The sequence below is a fragment of the Lagenorhynchus albirostris genome, chromosome 2 (genome assembly GCF_949774975.1).
Source record: "Lagenorhynchus albirostris chromosome 2, mLagAlb1.1, whole genome shotgun sequence".
In the NCBI taxonomy this organism is placed as follows: Eukaryota; Metazoa; Chordata; class Mammalia; order Artiodactyla; family Delphinidae; genus Lagenorhynchus; species Lagenorhynchus albirostris.
The window spans coordinates 88,582,258-88,601,091 of record NC_083096.1 but is presented as its reverse complement, the minus strand read 5'-3'; the positions used below and the strand labels follow the sequence as shown (position 1 = coordinate 88,601,091).

General features: G+C 38.6%; 1 protein-coding gene across 1 annotated transcript; it reads left to right on the top strand.

The window, feature by feature from the left end:
• Window positions 1-77: 77 nt before the first annotated feature.
• Window positions 78-17,279, top strand: ATP5PB (ATP synthase peripheral stalk-membrane subunit b). The gene is made up of 7 exons (XM_060139357.1): window positions 78-173; window positions 448-484; window positions 4,375-4,520; window positions 7,238-7,401; window positions 7,790-7,915; window positions 12,684-12,863; window positions 13,927-17,279. The coding sequence occupies exons 1-7, from the start codon at window positions 134-136 to the stop codon at window positions 14,002-14,004; spliced, it is 771 nt and encodes a 256-aa protein (XP_059995340.1). The 5' UTR covers window positions 78-133; the 3' UTR covers window positions 14,005-17,279.
• Window positions 17,280-18,834: the final 1,555 nt, after the last annotated feature.

Genomic DNA, 18,834 nt, shown 5'->3' with positions numbered 1-18,834 from the left:
CGGAAGTTGATGAAAAGGGCACGATGTTCTCTTCTCGCGAGACTTGTGAGCGACCATCTTGTTTCTGCCCCTGACAGAGTCTCCTGTAGCGGTCACTGGGGCGCGAAGACTGTTGTGTGAACGCTCTCTGACAATGCTGTCCCGGGTGGTACTTTCTGCCGTCACCGCAGCAGGTGAGAGGTACAGACCCTAGTCCAGGCTAGCAGAGTGATTGCAGACCAGCGCGTCTAGGGTTACTTGGAGCGGGTGGGAGGAAAGGGGATGAAAGGCGCGGCGGGATTTGGGCCTGCGTGGAGAGTTGATTAGTGCCGCTCAGAAAGAGTGTGGGGTCTCGGGGGATAGGAATGGGGGACGCATGGCCTTAGTGATTGGGCTCCGCGGGGACCGAGGAAGGGGCAAACCAGATTTCACGGTGACCTTGCTAACCTGTGCCTTGTGTATTTCTAGCTCCCTCTCTGAAGAACGCAGCCCTCCTCGGTCCAGGGTAAGTGTAAGGGGTGTAATAATCCCTTTTGTCCTTGTTTTCTCACCTATTTCACTTCTGGGTAATCTGTTTTTAGCTTTGGGCCGGTAATTACCTTTCTTTAGGTTATTTTGGAACGCTTCAAGTCTCATTCAAACATGTGTGCTCCTGTTACTGCCTGGAACACCTTTGTGTCACTTAATGTGTTCTAACTAAAGTAGAAACTGGTTTTGGTGTCCCCTAAGCCCCGCCCTTCTCCCTTGTGACCTTCAGCTAGGCACAGCTGCGGCATCCCTAGTCGGGGTTACTAGATTGCGTACCCTAGGACAAGTTTTGTTAAATAAAACAATGAAGCATATTGTTTTTAATCTACCTCCCAGATTCCAGCTTCTACTGTCAGGTCAGAGAAATTATTCGTCGTTTCAGTAGATATTTATCTTGCCACGCACATAACCGAACATAAAAAAATGAGTAAGGTTAAGTACCTGCCTTCGTGGACCTCACGCACAGTCTACCAGAGGAGGCAGCTATAAAGTGGTAGTTTACAGTGAGGATTCCAAAGCTGAAAGAGGGTCCACCGGGCTCCTCCACTTACAAGTGGGACCTTACTGTGGGACCTTAATTTCCCCTTCTGCAAAATAGAATAGTACATTATGGATTGTGAAAATTAAGGGAATTAATTCCTGGGAACCCTAAAAACAGTGCTTGGTACATAGTATGTGCTTAGTAAATATTAGAAGGTGTTACAGATATTTCATAAAACGTCAGTTTTCTTTGGGATTTCTCTTTTTACTTCCAGACTTAGTCCTAAATCTTGAAAAATTTGATAACAATCCTGTAGCTTGAAAAAGTGGCTTTGGTTTATCTGTAATTTTTTTTTTTTTTTTTTTTTTTTTTTTTTTGCGGTACGCGGGCCTCTCACTGTTGTGGCCTTTCCCGTTGCGGAGTACAGGCTCCGGACGCACAGGCTCAGCGGCCATGGCTCATGGGCCCAGCCGCTCCGCTGCATGTGGGATCTTCCCGGACCGGGACACGAACCCGCGTCCCCTGCATCGGCAGGCGGACTCTCAACCACTGCGCCACCAGGGAAGCCCCTATCTGTAATTTTTGTATAAGCAATAAAGTGAGGCTATAATTGGCTGCTTCCAACTTCTCAGAGAAGAAAGATTCCATATAGACAAGTAAATAATTGTAATGTAGATAATAAATACATATACAAAATGCAAGGAACATCCTTGATTTCTCTTTCACATTTCATGTCTAATGCATTAGTAAGGCTCTTTCTCCAGATGATATCCAGACTCTGACCACTTCTTCCACTACTACTGCTACTCGAGTGTGAACCACCATCACGTTTCACCTAGGCTATTTCAGTTGTCTCCTAACTAGTCTCCTTGAATCTATATTCTTGTCCCATTACAGGCCATCCTCACAGTAGCCACAGGGATTCTGTCAGTCCCCCCACCCTTCCCCTGCAGAACCCTCTAGAGCTGCCCATCCCACTTGAAATCAAATCCAAACTTACCTTAACAGAAAGTTCAACATGAGTTGACCCCATCCTACCTCTTGATTTACCTTCTTACAATCTCTTTTAAGCTCATTCTCCAGCCTTACTGGCCTTCTTGCTATTCCTCTGAAAACTGCCAAGCTTATTGTTGCCTCAGGACCTTTGTACTTGCTTTTCTCTCTTTTCCCCAGGTCATTGGCTCAAATGTCATCTGATCTACCAAAAAAGCCTTTCCCTCACTCCATTGCTCCTTAGCCCCTTCCTTCACCTGTTTTTCTTCATGGCACTTACAACTGTCTGAAATTGTGTATGGACCTATACACTCACACTTCCCAAACCCCCACTAGAATGTCAGAGGCTGGGACTTTGTCTGCTTATTTTTATACTCCTGGTGCCTAATATAAGCAGAAAGTCAGTAAATGTTTTGTTGAGTGAGTAATTGTCAACTCAAGATTGGAAGGCCTTTATAAAGGATATACTCAAGATGTTCTGAAGGCTGGTTGGTCTTGGCAGTCATTAAGTGAAAGGTATACCAGGCAGAAGGAGCAGCATGAGGTTTTTTTTTTTTTTGGTTTTTGAAAGCTGTAAGTAGTTCCATATGGCTGGAGAGTAGGAGAATGAAAGAAGATGAGGATATAAAATTTGACAGGTGCTGAATCACGTATGCTGTATTAAGTAGTTTGTTTTCTGTGGTCAGGAGAGAGCCTGTTGAAGAGTTTTAAAGTCAAATTTGCATTTTAAAAACTTTCAAAGCAGCAGGGAGGGGGCTAGGTTCAAGGGGTATTTGAGGAAGAGCCAAGAGAACAGATTTTGGGTTACTTACTTGTTTAGGCAGGAGTAGATGAGGGCTTGAAGTGAGACAGCCAGTTAGGGAGAGGATTTGTGTTCCCCTAAAGCAAGTTCTTTAGTGCTATGATTTAAGTCAGTGGTTCTCAACCTGGGGCAGTTTTGCCCTCCAAGGGACTTTTGGCAATGTCTGGAGACATTTTTGGTTGTCACCACTGGGTAGGAGTGGGGATGCTACTGGCATTTGGTGTACAAAGGCCACAGGGATCCTCCTAATTACTCTAAGTGCACAGAACAGCTTTCCACAACAAAGAGTTGTCAGTAGTTCAAAACGTCAATAGTGCTGAGGTTTAGAAACCCTGATTAAAATGAAAGAATCTTGAGCATGATGCTCAGATTTCAAAAGTTGGTGAGGTAACTCAATACATTGGGAAGCAGAAATACTATTCAAAAGACAGGCAGTGAACAATAATCAATGAAATAATGTAAACTCTTACATTGCAAGGAGATAAGAGAGAGGGGAGGTGAGGGACAAAAACATACTTAGAATTTGAAGGGGATTGATTTAGCTCGACAGCAGATATGAAAAGGCTAGAGGATTTTATTTCATCAGAATCCTATGTACCAGTATGCTGTAACTGCTACAGATACAATCTTAGGCTACTTTAAAGATAAGAATGGTTCGCAGATCCATGATAATAGTACAGTGGTTCAAGCCCAGTGATGGCAATAGCAAGTTCTCAATATGTATTGATATTTGTAGGATGAATGAATTAGTCAAGCTATATTTCAGTTCAGTATTATGTTCAGTTCTGTATACTTCATTTTTGTAAACAAAACCAGTTTGCTGCTTGTGGACAGTCAGGATTGTGAAGGAACTGAGATGTTTAACCCAGATACATGAGTGTTAACTTACATAGAAGAATAATATTAGAACCAATGGATAGAGGTTTCAAGGATGTATGTAGCAGTTCAATTCAAAGGATGATCATAGTTAGAGCTATCCAACACTGAAAAAGCATGTTTCACTTAGTGGTTATTTAGCACCCCAATACAGAGAATATTCGGAAAGGTCAAAGTTCTTGCCATCAGGGAGCTCACAACACAGTGGACATGTAATAGCTAACCACTTACATAAAACTTTACCATATGCCAAGCACTGTTCTATATACTTTACATTTATTAACTCAGTTAATCCTCACAGCAACCCTCTAAGATCATATTCTTTGTTCCTACTTTACTTTAGAGAAATCAGAGACTACAGAAGCATAAATTAAAATTTGAACCCAGATAGTCTCGCTGCAGAGTCTATGTTCTTACATAATTCATTGCTAGTAATAGACATATACAGTGCTAGACAGATGACCCGTGAGACTTAACAGAAGGGATTCTAGTATTGGGTAGAAGGTTACAACATACAGCTTTAAGTAAGTTGTTTCCCCTTATCACACAGCTAATTATGGGACCCTAACCTTCCTGTTCTTGGTCTGTTCTGTTCCCATTAAGACAGTGGGAAACAGCCTCAATCCTCATCCCTATTTGTTCTTTTCTACACTTGTTCATACATTGTGTTCTCTTTAAAGAATAGGCTTTAAATTTGTGTAATTCCTACCTGTAGGGTATTGCAGGCAACAAGGATCTTTCACAAAGGGCAGCCAAGTCTTGCCCCTGTACCACCTCTTCCTGAATATGGAGGAAAAGTTCGTTTTGGGCTGATCCCTGAGGAATTTTTCCAGTTCCTTTATCCTAAAACTGGTGTAACAGGTGAGCATTTGCCCAATGTTTGATAGTATGTTTAGATGGTATGGTTTATGTTAATCTAGCGTTTTAGTGGTCTCTTAACCTCTTTCACGTGTACCAGAAAAATCAAGTCAGTTGTTTTTAAAGTGTGGAAGTGATTCAATATAAGAATTGATTTGGTTGCTTTAACTTGTCTTTGGAATAAATTTGTTTGGGATTTTAACTTGATTTTATAACATTGTCTCCATTTCTTGTTACACCAAATTTATTGACTGCCTGCTGTATGCTAGGCACTGTTCTAGGCATACAGTGGTGAACTAAAGTGCCTGCCATCATGAAACATACATCCTTTTGTAGGATAGACAATAAGGAAATGAGTAACTGGGGAATTCCCTGGCGGTCCAGTGGTTAGGACTCGGTGCTTTCACTGCAGGGGCCTGGCTTCCATCCCTGGTCAAGGAACTAAGATCCTGCAAGCCGCACAGAGCGGCCAAAAAAACCAAAATTGAGTAACTGTATAATACATTTTCAGGTAATGATAGAAAGAGCTGTGGATTAAAATAAAGCCAGGTAAGGCAATAGAGACTCTGTGTTGTATGTATAATTACAAAAAAAGAGCTGGGCCATATTAATCAGGTTTTTTTTTTCCTTTTAAAAAGGCATAGGGACTTCCCTGGTGCCGCAGTCGTTAAGAATCCGCCTGCCAATGCAGGGGACACAGGTTCAAGCCCTAGTCCAGGAAGATCCCACATGCCACGGAGCAACTAAACCTGTGCGCCACAACTACTGAGCCTGTGCTCTGAAGCCTGCACACCTAGAGCCCTGCTCCGCAACAAGAGAAACCACCGCAGTGAGAAGCCTGCATGCCGCAACTAGAGAAAGCCCGCGCACAGCAACGAAGACCCAACGCAGCCAAATAAATAAATAAATAATTTTATTTAAAATAAATAAATAAAAAGGCATAAACTGTACTGAAACCTTACATTTTTATAATACTATATGCTTTCACTTTATTTAATCCATACAACAGTTCTATGAAGACTTTCCTTTTTTTTTTTTTTTTTTTTTGCGGTATGCGGGCCTCTCACTGTTGTGGCCTCTCCCGTCGCGGAGCACAGGCTCCGGACGCGCAGGCTTAGCGGCCATGGCTCACGGGCCCAGCCGCTCCACAGCACATGGGATCTTCCCAGACCAGGGCACGAACCCGAGTCCCCTGCATCGGCAGGCAGACTCTCAACCACTGCGCCACCAGGGAAGCCCGAGACTTTCTTTTTTTTAATATATTTATTTATTTATTTTTGGCTGCGTTGGTCTTCATTACTGCTTGCAGGCTTTCTCTAGTTGTGGTGAGCGGGGGCTACTCCTTGTTGCGGTGCGCCGGCTTCTCACTGCGGCGGCTTCTCTTGTTGCAGAGCATGGGCTCTAGGCACACAGGCTCAGTAGTTGTGGCTCGCGGGCTGTAGAGTGCAAGCCCAGTAGTTGTGGCGCATGGGCTTAGTTGTTCCGCGGCATGTGGGATCTTCCCGGACCAGGGCTCGAACCAGTGTCCCCTGCGTTGGCAGGTGGATTCTCAACCACTGTGCCACCAGGAAGCCCTATGAAGACATTTTTATTACCCAGAACTAGAAAACAAAGAATTTGCTGAGATTTATTCTCTCTTTAGTGACTGAGTTGGACTGCCTCTTTTGCTGTTCCCAAATATTGCTATGACCATGAAACATTGAAAACCAAAGTTTTTTTTTTTTTAATCTCTCCAGGGAGTGGCCTAAGGTAGCATTTCTGTAACTAAAATTGCAAGAAACATTAATTTCCTCAGACCTTCATAGCTGATAAAAATGCTACATATGATAGGCCTTTCTTATAAATTCACATTTAAAATTTATACATTGAAGGCAAATTTTTAAAAAAAAATGAACTGTTGAAACTTTGTATGGGAAACTGGGTAAAATATATTTGAGAATGTAACCCTTTTATTCTCATAGTACATCCTAACATCCTTTGGTACCTGTATTGCTCAAAAACATTGTAAACTGCTTCCCCAAAGACCTGCTTTGACCTTACCTAGCATCTAATGAGGCATAGAGGAAAATCCTAAAGAAATGTACCTTATGGTTTGTGCCCTTTCAGAATTCATGGCCTGGTTAAAGAAAAAGATGGCTATATTTGAAGCATTATAATAAGACACTACAGGAGTTGAGAATCCTGTTATTTAGTTCTTTTACATACATGCTTCATAGTTGTATCTGTTTTGTTTGCTTATTTCCAGTGTCAGGTTCCTATTCAGTAAATAGGCAAGAGTGGATAAATTTTATTCTGACCAATGTCCCCACTCAATAAATAGTATATTTTGCTGCACAGATTACTTCTGGAAGTAACCTGACATCTTTATAAAATACTTCCTGTTAGTTGAGCAATTGTACCAGATACTTAATATACATTATTTCTCAATTTCATCAACCCTATGAGGAAGGTACTATTCCCATATTACAGTTAAGGAAACTAAGCTCAGAGATCATCTATATTGCTCAGTGTTTTATAAGTTGCAGAGTCAGATTTCCATGGGTCCAGATCCTTGTTCTTGCAACCCTACCATACTGGTTCTCATCTAGTGTTCCGTCTTTGAATCTGATTATTTAAAATCATTATTAACTTTGCCTTCAACTAATTAAGTACGGAAGTATCTCTGTCTTCCCCTTTTAGACATAGCATATCCATCATAAAATAACTTTTTCTTCTTTTAGGACCCTACGTGCTCGGAACTGGGCTTATCTTATATTTACTCTCCAAAGAAATATATGTGATAACTGCAGAGACCTTCTCTGCCATTTCAGCAATAGGGGTGCTTATCTATGTAGTTAAAAAATATGGTGCCTCTATTGGTGAATTTGCTGATAAACTCAATGAGGTAAGAACCATAAACCTTATTTCCCATTTTAGACCGTAGTAGTCGTGTCAAAGCCATCAAGTGATGTTTTTGGTACGAATGATAGGGGCAGAGCATATAGAAACGAATCTAATTATAATGATTTTGGTTATAAGTGTTAATGTTATTACTAATTTGAGATCAAGTTTTAAAAATCTACCAAACTTTCTCCAGCTTTTCCATAGTTTTGTTCATTCAACAAGATACTGCATAGCTATTTTTGGCAACTCTTTTCAAGGATTTGTATAGTTCTCCCTATGTGTGGGTGTTTTCACAAATGAGGGGTATGACTTCGAGGAAGCATAAAATGAAACTTTTTTATTACCCTTGGTACTTTCACTGATCTTTGTTGTAAATATCATAATTGCAGCAAAAAATTGCCGAACTGGAAGAAGTGAAACAGGCTTCCATCAGACAAATCCAAGATGCAATTGATCTGGAGAAGTCACATCAGGCACTGGTTCAAAAGCGCCATTACCTTTTTGATGTCCAGAGGGTAGGTTTCAGAACTTTCTAAGGCAAGTGAAGTTACTCATTTGTGTGCATTTAACACAAAAAATTAGAATCTTAAGAGGAATAGTTGGATAAGTTGAGCATATTTTGTTTAGAAAAGAGAATATTTGGGTGGGGGTCTAAATAGCAGTTACAGCTATTAACTATACAGTGGACCTATCCAGTAGAAAAATAACTAGAATTATTACTCTAAAACTAGAAAGAGTTAAAAGGACACATTTTGAATCCACAGAGGGAAAATAATTCATTAAGTTATAGCAGATTAAAAAATGGCATTCACTGTAAAATACAGTAGGTGAAATACATGCTGTGCATTTCATACATGCTCACTATAAGAAAGTCTTACTTAACATACTTGCTATAAGAAAATCTGATACCTTACATTCCAAATTCACAAAGCAGATTCAGATGGCCGAAGAGCTTTTTACTATGATCAAAGCATAATTAGATTCTAAAATATTTAGTTTCTAAAACAACTTTAGGAACGTGTTCAAGCATTTTGTTGTTAATTACTTTGAGTCCAGTACTTTATGCCTGATATTTAAAGTGAGATGAGCTTATATTGAAATTTTATGTATAGAAACACCTATGAAATGAAAAATTAGGTGCTAAGGTAAAATAAGTATCTGAAATATTAAGGGTTTGGGCCAGTATTTCCTAGTGTAGTCTCGGTACCATGTGCACCAGTCATCTTTGATGCAAATTTTTGGACCCATTCCAAGACCTGTGAGATTAGAACCTCTGTTAGGAGCTATCCAAGAGTCTGTATTTTTTTTTAAATAGGATCCTGAGAGATTCTTAAGCACATAAATGTTTGAAATCCTCAGAAATTTTTAAAATATCTTTCCGTGCAGATTTAGGTTACAATCTAAATGCTTCCTGCCTCATAGAAACTATGTATGCACAAACAAAGTCTGGCTTTTGAAGATGTAGCTTTTTTATAAGATTCAAATGATAGTCATTAAAATTTTTATTTATTTATGAAATATTTAATAGGTATATTTTATATGTGGACACTGGTCAAGGCAAGGTGCTGGGAATACAGCAGAGAGCAAAACAAAGTCTGCCTTCCTGGGGTCTCTCTCCTAGCCAGGGGTTGAGAGAAGGACAGGAGAAAAATAATTAAGCAGATGTGAATGTCAAGTGGTATGAAGTACATGTAGAATAATGAACTTATGTTAAAGGAAAAGAGATTTTAGAAGGAGGGAGTTACTGTTTTTATTGGGCAGGCTAGAAAGGCTTCTAATGTGATATTTGAATAGAGACCTGTCAAAGTGATGGTTCAGGCTGTGTGGATTTCTGAGGAAATAGTATTCCAGGCAGAGGGAAGAACAATTGCAAGGGCCCTAATCCTGGAAGCTTGCTTGGTATAGACAAGGAAAAGTAAGGAAGCCACTGTAGCTGAAGTGGAATGAGTGAGGAGGAAGGTAAAAGGAAGCAAGGCAGGGAGTGGCCAAGGGCTAGGTCATGTAAAGTCTTATAGGCTTCTATGAGAACTTTGACTTGTACTCAGAATGAGAGAGAAAGTCATTGAATCTTTTAGGCAGAGGAGTGATATGATCTTGCTCGTGTTTTGAAGGGCGACTCTGATTGCCTTGTTGAAAGTAGCCTTCAATCTTGTATGCATTGGTTCGAAATGCCAGTGAGTTAGCCAAATAGAGTTGTTAGGTAGACCATTAGATATATGAGTCTGGAATCACTGGGGAGAATTCCAGACTGGAGATGAGGGAATCATGAGCTTACAAGAGGCACAGCTGTAAGACTGGAACATGAAGGAAAATAACTGGAGGAAACAAGGATTATTTTAATTTGTAGTTGCCCTACTTATGGTCAAGTAGTAAGGGTCTAAGAATTTGGCATAGGATTTAGCAACATGGAGGTTGGTGACCTTGGTAAGGGCTATTTGAGTAAGTTGAAGGAAAAAAAAAATGGAAGAAAAGAAATTGGAGTCTGAGTATAGATCACTGTCAAAATTGTGAAGGAGTTTTACTGTATTGGGCAAAGAAATGACTCAGTAGCTCAGAAGGTAGGACGTAATCAAGAGAGATTTTTTAAAAGATGGAAAGTATAACTACATGTTAGCATCTGATAGAAGTTAGTAGAGAGATAAAAATTGATGCAAGAAAGGGGTGGGAGTAGGGAGGAATTTGCTGGAGCAATGTCCTTCAGTAGGCCAGAGAGTTTAGAATACACAGGTGGAAAGGTTGGCTTCAAGAGCAGAGACAGTTCAGCCATAGTCAAAGAAAGGAAGGCAAAGTATGTGAGTATGGGTCCAGGTAGATTGGTTTATATGGTGGTAGAAGTTTGTGAAGTTCTTTGTTTCCTTTTTCTCAGTGAAATAGGAAGGTAGGTCATTTGTTGAAAAGGAAAGTAGTCAAGGAGATATACTAGAGATTTCAGGAGAAAGAAAAACAGGAGAGTGAATGGACTAAAAAAAAAAAAAAATGTACCTAGAAGTATTAAGGGCCTACTTGAGATTAATATCTGAAGCCTTTATATAAAACAGGCAGACCTATAAGCATTCTCATTATAGACTAGAAGATGACAATATACCTGTCACCATTACTAATTCAATGTTATTCTGGCAGTAGTAGCTGATATTAGAGAAGAGAAAGAAGAAGTATAAAAATTAGAAAACATAAAGTTATCCTTACTTACAGATTACCTGATTATATACCTCAGAAAGCTGAGAGAATCAACGTAACTCTTAAAACCATAAGCAAATTCAGTAAGGTATTTGGGTACAAAATTAATATCTAATAAAATCAGTAGCCTTCTGTATATAAATATCAGTTAGAAAATATAAGAGAAAACGGTAAACCATTTAGGAAGAGATACCTAGGAGTAACTTAACTAGAAATATAGTCTTTTTACTTTGAAAAATGTGAAATGCTTGTGAGGTATAAGGTTCTGAGAACCTAGACTCAATAATATAAGGATATCAAATTCTCCCTACTTTAATCTCTAAATTTTACACATTCCTAGAAAGAAAATAGACTAGGAGTAGGGGGTGTTGGGACTTGAACAAATTGATTATTACTAGAAAAAGTAAAAAATATTCAGGAGTATTCTGAAAAAGAGAAGTAGTGAACAGTCCTACCAAATATTAAAGCTCAAAATTGTAAAGGAACTTTAAATAAATAGCTTGGCACACTACATGAATAGAAAGTCAGATTGGCACAGCACTTGAGAGAGAGGGTCTAGAGATAGACCTAAACTCATAAGGTAGTTTAGATCGGTGGCATTTTCATCTTAGAGGGGAAAGACAGACGGGTATCTTTGTAGGTACAGAGTTGTTTTCCTACTTTTTGCCTTATACCAAAACAAATTTAAGATGAATTAAAGATCTTTAGATAAGAAATGAAACCATAAAAGTAGAAAAAGAGAACATGAAAAACAATACAATACCCTTGGAATGGCAAAGCCTTTCTAATAAAGACAACAAAATGCAGAAACTTGTGTGGTGACGTATGTTAACTAGACCCATTGTGGTGATCATTTCACAATATATACAAATACCGAATCATTGTGTTTGTATGCTGAAATTAATGTAATATTGTATGTCAGTTATACTTCAATTTTTAAAAATCCAGGAACTATAAGAGGAAAAATTAAGTTGATCTCATTAAAAATTTAAGTTTTACATGTAGAAGTTACGATAAACAAAGTTAAGAGACAAACTAGGAAGAACACATGCATTCCATATGACACAAAAGGGTAGTTACCTTAGGATAGACCAACATCCCAGTAGAAAACTAGGTGTAGGACATGCACAATTTATAAAGATGTAAGTAAATGTAAATGGCTTCTAAATATGTAAATTTTCTCCTTAGAGAATGACAATTAAAATTGATATTTTTTTCTGCTTATCAGAATAGTCGAGAGTAAAATGTTTTATAAACACCATTGGCCAGGGTTTAGAGTAACAAGCATTTGTGTTGCTGGTGAGAGTATGAAGCAGTACAACTTTTCTGTGGAATTGGACAGTGTTAATGACAAGTTACAATGGATCTTTAAGAGCCTGGGCTTTGTAGCCTGACTCCTTGTAGTCAGGTCTTGGCTTCACAGTTCATTTGCTCTATAACCTTGGACAAATTCCTTAGCATCTGCCTCTGTTTCTTCCTCACTGTAAAATGAGTATAATAATAGTAACTATCCCATGGTGTGATTTTAAGATTTAATTGAATTGACACACAGTGTTTAGAACATAGTAGGTACTCAACAGTTATTAGCTATTATTTGACCCAGCAAGTATTCACACGTAAGTGCAAAGACACATACAATATACGCAGCAGCATTATTTGTTAAAGAATTGGAAGCAACCTAATCTATTAATAGAGCTTAAATAAATTATGGATTATGAGACACCAAAATAGTAGAATCCAATGTAACTTTTAAAATTAAGGTGGGTCTTTGTGTCATAATCAGTAAAAGTGATGTTTGTGTGTGTACATATACCTATGTTTTGTTTATTAAACATTTCTGGGAGAGAATACAAGAAATAGAGGAAGATGGTAGCCTATGGAGGGGCTGGAGGAGACTTATTTTTTACTGCATATACTTTTAAATATATTTTTACTATATGCTGTTAGAATTTTTCTACCACATGCATGTGTTACCTATTCATATTAAACAAATGAATTTTGCATAAAATACAGGTAATGATGGGTATTCTAATGGGCAGAATCCTCAGAATGGAAGTGATCCTTTAACTGTGCAAACAGTTTTCATCGCTTCTTAATTTTCTTCAGAATAACATTGTCATGGCTTTGGAAGTTGCTTACCGGGAACGACTGCATAGAGTATACAAGGAGGTAAAGAATCGCCTGGACTATCACATCTCTGTGCAGAATATGACACGTCAGAAGGAACAAGAGCACATGATAAACTGGGTGGAGAAGAACGTGGTACAGAGCATCTCTGCGCAGCAGGTACATGATGTTTTGAAGCTTCTGGAGTTGTATTGATATCTCTGACAGGATAAAAATAGCTGGTACAGAGTCTTTAGCCTAGAGACATTGGGGTGGTCCTGGTTCACTTTTCTGGTTAGTGGTAACCTAGAAGATGCTGTACAACTGCCTTGGTAGGTTGCCTCCCTCCTCAAAGTTTGGCTTCCAAAGAGTCTCTCACCTCATGGATCAAGAGGAGTGGAAAGATGGTTGAGAACACTCGTTGAACAGACGTATGTTCAAGTTCCAACATTTGGGAAATATTAAGCAACATATTTCATTTCTCTGTAAAACAGAGGCTGGACAAGTCTTCTTCTGAGCCTCTTCCATTTTCTGAATAATTCCATGATTTCCATTCCATGCCATTTCCTCTTCCCAGCCACTTAATTCATTGGTCTTGAACAGAAATGTTTTCTATTTTTTACCTAAATGTGAGTTCCTTTTTAAATTTTATGTTCTTTATTTACTTTTGACTTTATTTCTTCTTTCCTAGATTTATAGTATACTTAGGCATTTCTGATCATTTTCTGCATAACCATGCAGGACTAGAAAAACAGGGTCTGTCAACATTTAATGCCTTGGGTTTTTTAAAATAAACTGTCTTTTACATAAAAGTTATATACTTATTTAAGAAACTTGAAAAGACAAAAGTATACAAAAGAGACTAAAAGTTATTTTTATTCTTTCTTAACATTTCTCTATTACTAATGTTTGTTAGGTTGGTCTTTTTTAAGCAGCTGTTAGCTGTAAAACCTAACATCAGTGGCACATGGTTACAGGAGTATCTAGCTTCAACCTCTAAACAGGTTTCACTGATGAAAGCTATGAGCCAGGGGACTTTAAATTCCCTCCATTTGCTTAAAATAAATTTTGCATCTCCCCCATGTTAAATAATTAAATATTTTTTTTAGTCTATCATATTAAGCCAGTAATCCATCTTGAGATTCCGAGGAACCTCTTATAGGAGGTATCCTTTAGAATTACAGTGTTTATACCCTTCCATGATTTGAAAAGTTCTAACCAGCTTTCTCTTTCCTTATCACAGGAGAAGGAGACAATTGCCAAGTGCATTGCAGATCTAAAGCTGCTTGCAAAGAAGGCTCAAGCACAGCCAGTTCTGTAAATGCATCTGTCCCAATTGAGACAGCTAGAAACAGTTGACTGACTAAATGGAAACTAGTCTATGTGACAAAATCTTTCTGTATTGCTCTATACTGAAGTTAGTTTCCCTTTCCTAAAAATGAAAAGTTTGAGTTTCATGTAATGAGAGAATTAAAACAATCTATTGGCCAGGAAGATGTTTCTCTCATCCTTCTTGCTCTGCATTTTGAGTTGTTCCATGATCACTTTTGAATAAGCAGTTTGCTTTGAATAAAGTTTGGTACCTGACTAAAAATTGTCAAGTTAGAGTTTAAATTTGAATTAATTCAGCCATCTTACAATAAAGTGATGGTTGAAACAAAGTTTTTCAAGATGCATAATTTTCTGAAATGTTATTTCAACATTATATGGGTAAAATTAAAGATGTCATTGAGCTGATAATATTGTTTATAAGACTTAGTGGTAAGCTATTTCTTGCTGACAGGTTATGGAGAATTTAAAACTTTTCAGTATTCTTAAAATAACTAAAGGAAATCTTGTATATCAAATTATATCATTGACTTTATTTTCATTTTAGTAGTATGTCAACAGAAAATATTATGGACTCAATGTGTCATAAAAGCACTCTGAAGAATCCAGCAGATAGTTAGAAGATTCTGCCCTTCCATTGGTTTGTCTATATTTAATTCTCCCATACTTGTATAAGGATTTACTTGTAAACAGATGGATAACTTACATAATAGGAAATATTTGAAAATACGTACCATATGGATAATTGCCATATTCATTGACTTCCTAAGGTTTTAATTATATAACAATCATTTAAGTCAGTATTTATTTGTTTATTGATGGCTAATGTATTCATCTTATATAGAAATCAGGCTGATATCATTATTAAGATGTTACTTAAAGGAGATTTTGATAGGGTCAGCAGAGGTGTTCCAAATTATTCATTAAACAAAGAATTGCCGTGCTAAGCACAATCCTGCACTGGTCATACAGATAAAAAGTTCCTACCTCAGGGAGTTAAATATCTACTGGAAAGGCAGTAAGAATATGTGATACAGTACAGATTTTAGGTGTTTTGAGAGTGTAATGACAAGCACCATTTTAGGTAGTCTCAATAACCTCATCAGTTTCCTTGTACATAGCTGTATCAGTCAGCATTCAGTCAGAGAAGCAGAGCTACTAGGATATATGTTTATAGGTAAGGGATTTGACTTTATGCTGTCACGGGAGCTGGTTAAGCCATCTCTGTAAGCTCTTAATCTTTGTTTGTGATGAAGGAGCTTGACGTGCATGGAGCAGGCATTTAAGAAGGGAAGGTGGATGTGAGATGGGAGCGGGTAGGAACAAGTGGAAATAACAAGCACGGACTGAAACCCTTGTCAGTTTTTATTACCTCAGATCTTCATGGTATGATTGTCCTGCAAAACCCCAAGCCTTCCTCACACACCTGGTCCAAAGGTTAGAGAAGCTGAAGGATGACCCAGAGAAGGGTTGGGAAGTTATAGGCCCAGCTACAATTGGTGAGTTAACAGATTAGCACCAGTATGTATAAGCCACAAAGTTGCTTCTTTGCATTCGCAAAGGCAGCTAGGCTAGGCATGAGGCTGTCAAAGTCCTCTGGCCAGTCACTTCATAATGAGAACAGTTTCATCTGGGTCTCCTCATAAGGCTGTCAGATCCAAGCAGAGACTGACAGTGTGCCCCATAGTCCCCAGAACCAGGGAGCCAGATGAATGACATCCTGTACTCACAGCAACAATTACAACATGTTTGTATGGATAGCCAACACGATGCTCTGACACCTGGACTTTACTGTTGCAGCCAGCTGTAGGGCATATGCTGCTCCTTTTGGACAAGGATGTGCTGGAGGAGTTTGCTTACCTGTGCCCAAGGAGCATGGTATCACAACCCAAAGTGAAGCCAGTCAGGAATGAAAAGGAGGTAATAAGCTGAGCAGGTTTCCTAGAGGGGAAACGCCAGACTACAGCCCCAAATCTTTACCTTCTGAATACCAGAAATTCATTTCTATGTGGTGGATGTGGTTTGGTATGTACAAATTGGCTGCATGGTAATTGGTTGTGCAGTCTCAAGAGTATCACAGTTATATTTTAAATGTATGGTATGAAAAAGTTCGATTGATTTGAAGTATTTTCGTATTAGCAAAAGAAATGGATTACATTTGTCAATGATAAAAGGGAAATGTTGGGTTCTTTTGTCATAAATTTTGTAATGACCGTAAAAATAATTTCTAATCCATGATAACTAATAAGAATCTGAAGATCATTCCATCAAGTGGTCAGTTAACTAATTCACTGGCTATTCTTAGCATCATTCATGGTGGAATAACCAGATATCTTTCCTGATCTGCTGAAATACGAAGTAGACAGTATCACCTGTGATGTAATCTAGCCAGACGTATTTAACCTGAATCTCTCAGGACTTAAGATGTAAATTCCAATTTCCAGGAAATGCAGGAGATAGAGGGACATTATAAATGACACCAGGGGAAGTAATTAAATTAGGGATTATGCTTCCATTTATTGGGTCATAGTGTTTTTCATTAAAATTTTTAATGTTCTCTGTTAAGGTCCTGTACCTTTTTTTGTAAGATTTATTCTAAAGACTTTCTATTCTTTATTAAGATTATAAAACGTACCTGGCTTAAAAGTAAATTTTCTGTTTGTTGGAGTAAGAAAATTAAGATTCAGATTCCTGCAACTTTGTTGCTGAGGTTAAATGCAATTAACATGCAAAATGCTGTAACATTTGCTTCCAGTAATGGTAGACTAGGTAATTCAGACCAACTCTCCTACTGAAGAAATTTTTCGCATCTGGTGAAATATAAAACATATCTTAAAAATATTAAAGCACCGGATGGCCCTAGAGATTGTCATACTGAGTGAAATAAGTCAGACAAAGACAAATATCATATGATATCGCTTATATGTGGAATCTAAAAAAATGGTACAAATGAACCTATTTACAAAACAGAAATAGAGTCACAGATGCAGAAAACAAACTTATGGTTACCCAGGGGGAAAGTGTGGGGGAGAGGGGGGGATAAATTGGGAGGTTGGGATTGACATACACACACTACTATATATAAAATAGATAACTAATAAGAACCTACTATGTAGCATGGGGAACTCTACTCAATACTTTGTAATGGCCTATATGAGAAAAGAACCTAAAACGAGTGGCTATATGTATATGTATAACTGATTCACTGCTGTACACCTGAAGCTAAAAACACTGTAAATCAACTATACTCCATTAAAAATTTAAAAATCTCTGCCTAACCTAGAAGTTTTGTAATTTTAGCTCCCACAGGTAAGGATATGTAATTTGTAGATGGTGTGAAATAAAGAGTTTAAGACTTTTTTGTTTTTCATATGAATTCCCAATTGTTTCAGCACAGTCTACTAAAAAGATTATCTTCCCCCCCCAAAAAAAATAGAATAAAATAAAATAGACAATAAGAACATACTGTATGGCACAGGGAACTCTACTCACTTCTCCATAATGACCTATATGGGAATAGAATCTAAAAAAGAGGAGACATATGTATATGTATAACTGATTCACTTTGCTGTACAGCAGAAACTAACAACATTGGGAATCATCTATACTCCAATAAAAATTAAAAAATGTTAAAGCACCAAGAGATCATGAGAAATCATCAGATCAAGAACTGAGAGAGAGTGGAAATTCAGAGAGGTGAGGTTAGCCCTCAGGACCATTTTTGTCCTGGGAGCATTTGCCCATCTGAAAGATATGGCTAAGACACTTAGTCATGTTTTTGGTCGCTTCACAGGGCTAGAGGAACAAAAGATGGAGTTCAGGACCCATCAAGAATAGAGACCCTAGTAAACCACGACTGCCTACCACCACCACTACTATTCGCACAGTCAGCTGCACTCTAGGAATAAAGATGAAGACAAATAACCAGCCCTTGGGAGTTCCCTGGTGGCCTAGAGGTTAGGATTCCCGACTTTCACTGCTGTGGCGTGGGTTCAACCCCTGGTTGGGGAACTGAGATCCTGCAAGCTGTGGGGCGTGGCCAAAAATAAATAAATAAATAAATAACCAGTCCTTAATGAACAGTGTCCTGCTGTGAACAGATGACCCAGTAAAAACTCAAGCCCCGAACTTTTATTAAGGTGATCACAGATTGCTGGTGCCCCCAGGTGGCTGGCAAAAGCAATAAAAGAAACCTTGTTTGGAGGAAGATAACATGATTCTAGACTTGCACTCCGATCACTACATTACGTTGTGTTAAGACTCCATCTTAGCAGGCTGGAGAGAGACTCTCCTGCTGGCCTTGAAGAATCAAACTGCCAGGTTGTGAACTGCCTGTGGACAGGACCACATGGCAGGGAACTGCAGGCAGCTTCTAGGACCCGAAGACAGACTCTAGCTGACAACCAGGGCCCTCAGTTGAAAGAAAATTTATTTGTCCAGCAAATAGGGGAAGTGGGTTTTCCCCAGTCAAGCCTCTGATGAAACCAAGGCCCCAGCTAATACCTGAACTGTAGCCCGGTGAGACCCTGAAACAGAAAACCCTATTAAGCTGTGTCCCAGCCTCTAACCCACAGAAACTGTGAGAAAAGAAATGTGTACTGTTTTAACCATTTATACTTGTGATAATTTGTTATACTGTGATAGAAAACTGATACAGCAAGGATCCCTACCATTTCCATGCAGCATGATTTTTCCTGATTCACCCACTGTGGGTTCCCTTTCAGGGGGTCCAATCCAATTTCCCACTTTGGTGCAGGCTTTAGACTTGGTTTCCTGACCTCATACAAGGCCTTCAGACCCAATCTTCAGGTCACAAAAAATT

What these genes read in the sequence shown, in the direction of transcription:
- ATP5PB (XM_060139357.1), top strand. Translation starts at nt 134, where the DNA reads ATGCTGTCCCGGGTGGTACTTTCTGCCGTCACCGCAGCAG. An exon ending in TCCTAAAACTGGTGTAACAG is followed by an intron (nt 4,521 to 7,237) that starts GTGAGCATTTGC and finishes TTCTTCTTTTAG; the next exon opens with GACCCTACGTGCTCGGAACT. An exon ending in AGAGCATCTCTGCGCAGCAG is followed by an intron (nt 12,864 to 13,926) that starts GTACATGATGTT and finishes TCCTTATCACAG; the next exon opens with GAGAAGGAGACAATTGCCAA.